Below are 11,268 nucleotides of genomic sequence, written 5' to 3'. Positions count from 1 at the left end.
AATTCACTGCTATAGACTTCTGGCTTCAGATTGGCCCAGCTCTGGCCATTGTAGCCATTTGGGAAGTGAACCAGTGGATGGAAGACTTCTCTCTCTCTCTCTCTCTCTTTCTGCCTCTCTGTAACTCTATCTTTCAAATAATAAATAAATAAATCTTTAAAAAATACTTATTTTTGTTTTGAATTGTGCTTTGTGTCTTATCTTACTAGATTATATATGAGGGCATAGATCATTTTACTTTTAAGTTCAGATCAACTGCTCAATCTATATTTGCTTCTCTTGGTAAGAAACTACCCATATTTGAAATAGTCCAGCTTTATGCAGTGGAAGTATTGTAGCCAAAGAGGTTTATCCAAGGCACAATTATTGCTAATGATTTAATAATGATTTATGTTTCTCCTTTGAAAAATCACAACGTAAATAAATTAGAGGGCGCTATAATACACTTTACATTTAATGCTCCTTCTAAAATTACTATCTCCTTATCATATCAGGCAATAATAAAAATTTAAAATAAGACAATATATCTTTAAAGCAGATTAGCATAAAATACAGAATACCTAACTATTCTCAGTACTTTTTAAGAAAAATGCACTTTTAAAAAGAAAAATCACACAAAAATAAATTTTATAGTATAAAAATATAATAATTTTACAAATAAAAATCATGTATTTGAAAAAAATCTCATAGCTGTGTGGGAATGAAAAAAATCTTGTAGCTGTGTGAGAATACTCATTATGGCATTTTTTCTAGGAAAAGAAAAACCTTGCCTGGAAACTTATCCAGATATCTATCAACAGATCAGTTATATTACTTTTACAATGGAAGATCAAGATGCTATCCAGATAATGTGGCTATTTATTAGTGTTACTATTGACCTAAAATATGATACGTTGTTAAGAAAGAAAAAATATTAAAAATCAACACATATAATGTGATTCCATCTTATAATTAAAAATATTTTGACAAGTATACCAAATATTAATTATTTCTGAGTGTTCAGGATTAGGAATGTTTTTCCTTTTCTTTATTCATCATTTCCCATGTTTTTAAAAGATATTTATTTACTTATTATTTAAAAGTTAGAGCATTAGAGAAGAATGGCGAGAGTGAGCACGAGAGCGAGATAGAGAGAGAGAGGGAAAGACTCTTTCCATACATTGGTTCACTCTTCAAATGGCCGCAAAAGCTAGCATGGGCCAGGTTGAAGCCAGGAGCCAGGAACTCCAACCTGGTCTCCCAAGTGGGTGTCAGGGGCCCAAGTACCTGGGTCATCATTCATTGCTTTTGCAGGGACATTAGCGGGGTGCTGGATCAGAAGTGGAACAGTCAGGACTCATATTGTTGGCCTAATACAGCATGTCAGTATCCAAACAGTGGCTTACTCTGCTTTACCACAACACTGGTCTCCCTTTTTCATATTTTATGAATTATAACAATGAGTATGTATTGAACTTTTTAAGTCATTTTGATTTTGAAAAATTCATAATATAAATGTAAATGTTGATAATATGGGCGGTTGGACATATATGGTGACAGAAGATACATAGAAACTCTTCAATTTTTCTATGAACCTAAAACTGCTCTAAGAATACATTTTAATGATTAAAAAATACAAAGGATGGGAATGTTTTTACAAAAAGGTAACAACAATAAAAATTAAAAGCATCAGTAAATAAAGCACTAACTCTACTCTTCAACAAAATCCAATTTAGTAAAGTATAAGGTATCTGAAAAAAAATCCATGGAAGAGGCCGGCGCCGCGGCTCACTAGGCTAATCCTCCGCCTAGCGGCGCCGGCACACCGGGTTCTAGTCCCGGTCGGGGCGCCGGATTCTGTCCCGGTTGCCCCCCTTCCAGGCCAGCCCTCTGCTGTGGCCAGGGAGTGCAGTGGAGGATGGCCCAGGTGCTTGGGCCCTGCACCCCATGGGAGACCAGGAAAAGCACCTGGCTCCTGGCTCCTGCCATCGGATCAGCGCGGTGCGCCGGCCGCAGCGCGCCAGCCGCGGCGGCCATTGGAGGGTGAACCAACGGCAAAGGAAGACCTTTCTCTCTGTCTCTCTCTCTCACTGTCCACTCTGCCTGTCAAAAAAAAAAAAAAAAAAAAAAAATCCATGGAAGAAGAAACACAAATTGTCAACAAATATTTATAAAATATTCAATTTCATTTTTGTTTAAAGAAATACATAAAAAATCAGATACTAGCTGGCGCTGCAGCTCACTAGGCTAATCCTCCGCCTGCAGCGCTGGTACCCCAGGTTCTAGTCCCGATCGGAGTGCTGGATTCTGTCCCAGTTGCTCCTCTTCCAGGCCAGCTCTCTGCTGTGGCCCGGGAGTGCAGTGGAGGATGGCCCAGGTGCTTGGGGCCCTGCACCCGCATGGGAGACCAAGGGGAAGCACCTGGCTTCGGATCAGCGCAGCGCGCCGGCTGTACCAGCCATCTGGGGGGTGAGCCAACGGAAAAGACCTTTCTCTCTGCCTCTCTCTCTCTCTCTAACTCTGCCTGTCAAAAAAAATAAAAATCAGATACTACTGTCAAATATTCATTGCATGTCTACTCTGTGCCAAATAGTGGAATCCATCTTATACATTAATGATCTCAATCCTACAGGTGATTGTTTATTTTCATTTCTTTGTAAAGTAAATACGAAGTTTAATGACTGGCCTAAGGTCACCCAAATGGTCAGTAGCCAAGCCCAGACACAAATATTAGTCTGTCCAACTCTAATGGAGTAGTTTCAACTGTTGTGCAATACTGCCTCACACTCTTTGAGAATCTAATGAATTATTACACATACAAATGATTCAATTAAAATTTTGTTGGGGCTGGCGTTGAGGCACAGCAGGTTAAAGCCAGTGCAGGCATCCTGTCTCAGCTGCTCCACTTCTGATCCATCTTCCTGACAATGTGCCTGAAAAGCAGCAGAAGATGGCCTAAGTAGTTGGGTCCCTGCCCTCACGTGGGAGACCTGGATGAAGCTCTGGGCTCCTGGCTTCGGCCTGGCCCAGCCCTGGCTGTTGCACCCATTTGGGGAGTGAACCAGTAGATGGAAGACTTCTCTGTTTCTTCCTCTCCCTCTCAGTAACTCCACTTTTCAAATAAATAAATATTTTAAAAAATTTTTTTGTTTCCAGTGTATTTAGTAATGTGGAAAAATTTGTTATAATAGATGATATTAGGTAAAAAGCAGATGCAAAACTGTATATATTGTATAATCTCAATCACAGTATGCTACCTAACATATTTACATACACACAGAAAAATGACTGAAAGGATGTATGTCAAAAATTGACAATAGTTATCTGGATGGTCGTGTTACAGAAAATTTTTCCTTAATTCTTTGTATTTTCCAAATTCTCTGTGTTAAGGTTGAATTACATAATCACAAAAATGAAAATGCTACATGTAAAATTCATATTACTATAAGCATGTTATTGCAATAATCTATTTTTCACTTTGCATAATTTTGATATTCTCTTTATTTATAATTTTAATTTGCCTATCAACCTCCATAAAATAAATAAAAATTTGATTTATGTGCATACATATCATCCTTTATCAGTGTAGGCTTCCTGACATAGTCATAGAACCAGTAATTTGCAAAATTCAAAGAGTAATGTTACCAGTTTCTATGTTAGTTTTGAGATCCATTTGTAGCATGGTTACCCAAGGCTCATTTAAAAGGATAATTGACTCTAATCCATTTTTCATGGAAAATTTAGGTAATTGCTGGCTTTACAGAAGCATGAACTTTTCTCTGATTTTTCATATACCAGCTATATTATGTAATTGCACTTGCATGAAATATTTTACTACTATAATTCAGATTATAATGATAATTGCTTCTAAAGTAAAACATGACACCTTAATTTTTTATTCCTTTAGATTCCGGTTTGGCTTTTGTTAACAACTAGCAGAAGGCAATATTAGTCTCCTATTGTAGAGTATAATTTTTGTAGTATCACAACCTACATCATCTAAACATGCAAGGGAAAAAAAATAGTTCAACCGGGTGGTGTGTTCTTTACTTCAATTAAACTCACACAGTTGGATACCTACTGTTGCCAAAACAGTAATATAATTTATACATTATAGTCCACACAGTAAAACTACACTAAAAGTCATTTAACAATATTTATAACACCATAAAATACAGTGTTAAAATATATGAACTGCAATATGTACCAAAATTATAAAATTTGTTTCTCATCATCAGTGATTAAAACCAGGATCATTGCTCTAGCCTCAATACTCACAACCCTGGTGACAGATTAGAATTCAAATCTTAATGATCAATTTACAATTAACAAGATAGAAGTGAAACAAATTAAACCAACCATTATATATAATGAGACCCCATGGACTCCCATTGTTCCTCTTAATTACAAAACGCAAATCACAAATACACCATGGGCAGTGTTAGACATCAATCCACAAGCCTAGCAACCCAGAAAGTGACAATGACAGAAAAGAAAGAAGGGAATCAAAACCACACGGATCTTGGTTCTGTGCTCTATTCTGTTCTTTTCAACGTGAACGTGGAGAGAGGCTAAAACCTAGCACATTCTTGCTCTCTAGCACATTCTTGATCTTCACTCTGCTGGCAGAGGCTCACTCCCAGCCAGCACCCGACCTTTCGGAGCTCTTCCAAGGCCAGGTTTTAGATCGCACTGTGAAGCCAATCACACTGCAACATTTTACTGCTGATTGATCTAAGTGCCTGGGGAGAGGGAACACTTCCTTCCTTTGATAAAGAAAAATCACAGTTGTACCAACGATATTTAAATATCTACATTTACCTCCCTCAAAAACAACCCCATAACTGTAATAAGCTTTCAGCATACTGGGGAGTACGTACAGACGGAAGGGGTAGCTAAAGTTTATATGAGCTTCAACTAAAATCAGCCAGAATGTCTGCCTGGTGCCAATTAAAAGCAGAATGGAATTAATTCTCTTGCCTGATGGTCAAAAACAAGCTATATAAAATGCATGGAATCAGCAATTCATTTTTAGTTTTAAAATGGGATGTGCCATTCACAAACCCTAGGGTTGCAGACACCACTCCACGCACAGTGTGGAATACACACAGTGCAGAAAGTACTGTGCTAACCACTCTGGAGGCTTCCAGAGAACAGAAGCAATCGTCACTGTCATAATGCGACTTGCGCTCTACTTGGGGAGAAAGTGTTTTCAGCAGACACACACACGGAGGTACCATTTCAAAACACTTTCACAGAGCAGCCTAGCACGAGGCTGGGGCAGAGAGTACGAGCACGCGGGCACGGCAAGCCCAGATTGTCAGTTTTTCCAGTGATTCCGCAAGGGCTCCAGTCAAATGACTAGATCTGTGAGTTAAAAAAAGCTTATTTGAAATGGTAGGAAACCATTTGTTTGGTATGGCATTTTGAATAACATAAAACTCTTAGAGAAATGTTGCTAGTAAGGAAAGGAGGGCAAAAAATGTGTTTTAAATCACTGATCAATATAAAATAAATATACCTACTTCCAGGAAAAATTTTACTGTAGCACTCCGAGGGAAATTTAGACAAAAATTGCCATATGGATCAAACAATTACTGTGGAGACTGAGTTTCCAGAATGACAAAACTTGAGAAACTCTAAGATTTTCCTCACACCAAAGCACAGGGAAAATTATTTTTCCCTAAAGTTCAAATGTGCAGAGGCACACTCCTGGAGTGGTTCTACAGGGTTTATGACATTTATAGATTTTATTTAGAAGTACTCTGAGCCCTTCAAGTTATATAGGTGGCTTCAAAGTCGAAGATAACATCAAAATGGATGATAAATTTGGCATGAATAAGTCACTTGAAAATGTCATAGTAAGAAAGGGAGACATGAGACTGAATTGATAAGAAATTAAGAGCAAACAAACACATAATTCTAAAACCACAACATATTTATTATCTTCTTGTGAGGTACAAAAAGTGTACCTTTTATAACTTTAGGGGGCTCATAAAAGTTTTAAAAATAATAAGCAGCGATTTATTGAGTGTTTACTACTTGTCAAACTATTGTGTTGAGTCCATTAGTATATTTTTACTGTAGGTGCCTATTTAAATTCACCAGATTTACAAAACCAGCTACCGGAGAATGACCCGAAACATAAACACAACCATTTTCCTGATTCTGCTTTGCCGTTAATAAGGTTTTCACTGTGATACAAACTTTTCGTTTGAAAATAGCAATCACACCTTCCCTGGCAAAGACAATAATAGTTTGGCAAAGTGATATCCAAATTACCAGTCACAATGCCAAAAACTGTGCCATGGATGACATTAGCAGCTACGGTGTCTTACGATGTATCTAGTATAGTGCTTTATATGCTCAGCCCCCTGTATCCACAGCTTCTGGATAATGGGGCCACAGACTAAAAAAGTCCAACTGTACTGAATAAGTACAGACTCTTTTTTCTTGTCATTATTCTTTAAGCAATATAGTCCAACTATTACTTATGTGGCATATACATTGTATTAGGTATTATAAGTAATGTGGAGATTAAAGTATATGAGAAGGGGTGGGCATTTGCCCTATTGGGCAATTTCGATGTCTTTGTCCCCTATCAAAGTGCCTGGAATAGACTCCTGGCTAGGGCTCCTGACTCAGGTTTCCCGCTAATACAGACCTTGGGAGACAGTAGTGATGAACCTAGTAATTAAGTTCCTGCCACCCATGTAGGAGATCTGTACTGAGTTCCCTGCTCCTGGCTTCAGCCTTTATGGCCACTGCAGGAATTTAGGGAGTGAAGCTGTAGATGGGAGATCACTTGCTCTCTCTTTCTCTCTCTCTCTCTCTCTCTCCGCCCCCCGCACTCCTGCCTCTCAAACAAATATTATTAGAAAATAAACATGGGTCCAGAGTAATGGCCCAGTGGGTTAAGCCACCACCTATATACCAGTATTCCATATGGGTGCGAGTTCGAGTCCTGGCTGCTCTGTTAATGCATCTGGGAAAGCAGCAGAAGATGGCCCAAGTCCTTGGGCCCTGCTACCCACATAAGAAGCTGGGATGAAGCTTCTGGGTCCTGGCTTCGTCCTGGCCTAGCCCTAGCCATTGCAGCCATTTGGTGAGTGAACAGCAGACGGAAGATCTTTCTCTCTCTCTCTCATTCTGTATCTCTGCCTCTCAAATAAAATAAAAAAATTAAAAGAAATTAAAATTAAAAAAGTAAAAATGAAGTACATGGGAAATGTGTGCAGATTAAATGCAACTACTATGCTACTTTATATGAGGGTTTGAGCATCTGTGGATTTTGATATCTGCAAGGGGTTTTGGGACCAATCCCCTGAGAATATAAAGGGAAGACTGCACACATGGGTAGGTAGGTGGGTATGCTTTTTTTTTTTTTTTTTTTTTTTTTTTTTTTTTTTTTTTTGACAGGCAGAGTGGACAGTGAGAGAGAGAGACAGAGAGAAAGGTCTTCCTTTTGCCGTTAGTTCACCCTCCAATGGCCGCCACGGCCGGCGCGCTGCAGCCAGCGCACCGCACTGATCCGATGGCAGGAGCCAGGTACTTATCCTGGTCTCCCATGGGGTGCAGGGCCCAAGGACTTGGGCCATCCTCCACTGCACTCCCTGGCCACAGCAGAGAGCTGGCCTGGAAGAGGGCAACCGGGACAGAATCTGGCACCCCGACCGGGACTAGAACCTGGTGTGCCGGCGCTGCAAGGCGGAGGATTAGCCTAGTGAGCTGTGGCGCCGGCCTTTTTTTTTTTTTTTTTTTTTGGGTATGCATCTCTACATATAGTTCTAATTCCCAACACAATCCTGCAAGGTGGCTTAAGATTTATTTATTTATTTGAAAGGCAGTGTAACACACACACACACACACACAGAGGTCATCCATTCACTGGTTCAATTCCTAAATGGCTGTGACAGTTGGGACTGGGCCAGATGGAGCCCAGAACCCCATCTAGGTCTCCTACATGGGCAGCAGAGACCCAAGCACAAGGGTCATCTGCTGCTGCTTTCTTAGGTACATGAGCAGGGAGCTGACTTGGAAGTGGAGCAGATGGGTCTTGAACCAGCACTCAGACGGGATGCCGGCAGCACAGGCAATGGCTTAACCTGCTGCGCCACAATGCCAGCCCCTTAAGATGTTTTTACAGATGGAGAAAGTGAGGTTTCTAGAGATTAGGCAATGTACCAAAGGTTTTGTCACTAAGTGGCAAAATGAGAAGATGAGCTGGAGAGCTTCTGAGTTAATTAAACGAGAACAGGGTAAGTCAACAGATCTAGTGAAAGAAAAAGAGGGCTTAGGACACATACAGGTTAGCCTTGGCTTGTGGGTCAACACTCACCTGCCAAGTATGCCTACTTATCCTCTGAATATATTTATTTTTATTGTATTAATTTATTTATTTGAGAGGCAGAGTTACAGACAGAGAGGGGGAGAGAAACACACACACACACACACGGAGAGAGAGAGAGAGAGAGAGAGAGAGGTCTTCTATTTGCTGGTTCACTCCCCAAATGGCTGCAATGGCCAGGGCTGGGCCAACCCAACAACAAGAACCAGGAGCTTCTTCTGGGTCTCCCACGTGGGTGCACGGCCCCAAGCACTGGGCCATCTTCCACTGCTTTCCCAGGCCATTATCAGGGAGCTGGATCAGAAGTGAAGCAGGCGGGACTCAGAACTGGTGCTGTTGATATAGGAGGCCAGTGGTACAGGTGGAGGCTTTAACTTACTACGCCTCAGTGCTGGCCCCCTCCACTGAATTTAAAGGTTAACTTTGCCTTCCCAAACTTCCTCATCATAATTACTGTGGCTTGAAATTTGCATGTAAAATACTGTGATTATTATAAGAAAGACTATATGAGCTTTCAAACCTGAAACAGGTTAGAATGCTAGCTCACCAACTCACCAGTTATTTAAACAGTTTTGGTGTTCTTGCTGTGAAGTATTTCCTGTCTCTAGACTTCATGAAATTAAACAACTTATATTATGCACAATTATATGTTTTAAAGCAATGTATATCTTTTAAACATTTCAATTTCCCTAATTACGTTTCTTTAGAGAGCAAGATATTAGTTAATAATTACACAAACTAATCTTAGAGATAACATAATAATATAGATCACAGATTAATATAATTTTTCTCTAAATTATGTGATCTAGTTGGTTTTTAACAAATTGTGTGACAAGTGAACTGTTTCTAGTTAAGAATAGCTACTGTTTTTGGTATTTTATGAGAGTCTCCTTCATGATAAAATAATTTGACTTGCTTGGTCAAATTTCCTGCAAGTATCTAGTATTTTGGCAACTCGGGGTCTTCCCCTAGGAAAATAACACATATATTAAGGTGTGCATTTCAGAGCACATTCTGGTTGGTGATAGAAGCCTCTGCCTTCTTGTGAGCAGAAAGAACCAGGCTCCTGAGTTCTCTGATTCCCCCAAAGCTTCAGGATGTGGATTTTAGCAGTTAGGATAGCTTGTAGATGCAGGAATGCTAGATGGGACTCAGAGTGATCAGATACGCTCTGATCTGCCTGCAATTTGTTCTGAATGAGACATCTAAGTCAGTAGTTAGCTGAGCCATATTTTTTGCTCTGTGTAAATCAAACTGAGTTACAGAAAAATAAGATACCCAGGCTATTTTTCATCATGTAATGTGATATTTGCCTTCTGTTATGTGAATATTGCCTTTTATATTTCAATTCAAAGTGATTCTGTTCAATGTCATTCATTCATTTATAAAAGAGGAAACTATAGTCCAAGTAGGTCAAATAAATTTGTCCAAGATTCCACAGATACTGCCAGAGCTGAGATGAGGACTCAGGCTTCTTGCAATTTAGAATATAAAATAATTTATTCATTGAGAAAAACTGATAAGAAAATGCATAGAAAAATGTCATTAAGATCTTAATCAATGGTTTTAAGAGAGAATTATACCTATAAAATGAACAATGGCTGTCATATTAAAGTAATTTTATAAGAATTAAAGCATGATTTTATTTCAAAATATAATCTATTTTCATTTTTATATATACACATTTTGTCTATTACCATTTGACCTAAAGACAGCTTTTCTGTGTTCATGGAGAACTATGATAATATATTAAAATGTGTTAACTTATCAATATAACATTTTTAAAGTGCTTGATTTATCTGTATCATTTATTAAACTAATTGCTATCTTGATCTTTGTTTTCTGGAATTTCAGTCTTCAATTCTATACATTAAAAAAAATCAAACAATAGTACACTTCAATAATCATGCAAAAACATCAAAGTATCTGTATGGACAAACAAGAAAATGTCCACATAGTGAAAATATTTTCATAGAAAACTTGTATCAACAGAGAATAACTTTTATTATTAGACCACAACATAGTGAAGATGCTATTTTTAAGGAGAAATTACAGTAATCATACAAACAGTGCTCTGAAAATATTTTATGACATTACCTACCTGCTTTTTTTAGAGATTTGATCCATCTTCTTGACTAATGTACGGAACTCTTCCATCAACTTTGTCAAAAATGTATTCTGGGAGGTCATCAGTGAATACTGTTCATTTTCTAGAAATAACAATAAACCCCCACCAACATAAGATGTTTGTGGTTGTAGCTGTGCAGTGCTTCCACAGGTAGAGTGGGACAATGCCTTAGACTACTACACATTTCCTGTTAGCCACCAGATCACTTTCAATATCCTCAGTTAAAGGACTTATCATCTGGTAAGACATTAAATCTTGTGAGACATTTATTTTCATAATAATTATATACCAGAAACACTTTTGATCATACCAGCTTGGTGTAAATGTTTTAGCATGTTAATAAATTGTCAAATACCTCAAATGGAGTACTAGATGCTTATATCTTTGTAATATGCAAGATATTATATTTTATTTTGACAATTTTACTATAAACAGTGTCAAAAATTCTCACCACCAGACAATTAAAAACTAAAATAATTGAGGAACTTTCTTCTACACTATAATCATTGCTTTATTTTTCTTATTTGCTCACACAGTTTACCACCCCTTGCCCAATTTTGCACATATTTCTTTGATTATGGAGGTGAACTATGTAAGTTTCCCTCAGATTTTGATTTTATTGTCAACAGCTTGCACTTCAGTGAAAATGTAGTCAAAGAAATTGAAGACAGTGTGCTTTTGTAAATCAAAATTAAAAGTGTTCTTAAGGTGGTTTTAACAGTTAAAACTTATTTAGCCCCAGATCCTGCTCAAGGCTCTTTGATCATTAGAATCCCATAGCAGTGGGGGCAAAGAAAAACTTCTCCTATAATTT

At 38.3% G+C, this 11,268-nt stretch overlaps 1 protein-coding gene and 1 pseudogene across 38 annotated transcripts in view; one reads left to right on the top strand and one right to left on the bottom strand.

Annotated features, from left to right (window-relative positions):
* Window positions 1-11,268, bottom strand: part of SDCCAG8 (SHH signaling and ciliogenesis regulator SDCCAG8) — a 270,085-nt gene that overhangs the window by 84,357 nt on the left and 174,460 nt on the right. For 33 of the 38 annotated variants that reach the window (XR_007909718.2, XR_007909716.2, XR_007909720.2 and 30 more), the window contains one exon: window positions 10,428-10,536. The exons of the other annotated variants lie outside the window; for them this stretch is intronic. Coding sequence is in view for 28 of the 33 variants with exons in the window: in XM_051820787.2 (XP_051676747.1) it covers window positions 10,428-10,536 (109 nt within the window). In the remaining 5 variants the exon portion in view is untranslated. The remainder of the gene's footprint in view (window positions 1-10,427; window positions 10,537-11,268) is intronic. 38 annotated transcript variants of the gene reach the window in all.
* On the top strand, window positions 313-375 carry LOC127483660 (U4 spliceosomal RNA; annotated as a pseudogene).

This window comes from Oryctolagus cuniculus, chromosome 13 (assembly GCF_964237555.1).
Source record: "Oryctolagus cuniculus chromosome 13, mOryCun1.1, whole genome shotgun sequence".
Lineage (NCBI taxonomy): Eukaryota > Metazoa > Chordata > Mammalia > Lagomorpha > Leporidae > Oryctolagus > Oryctolagus cuniculus.
Note: the sequence above shows the minus strand (reverse complement) of the source record. Positions and strands in the feature narration are given on the sequence as shown.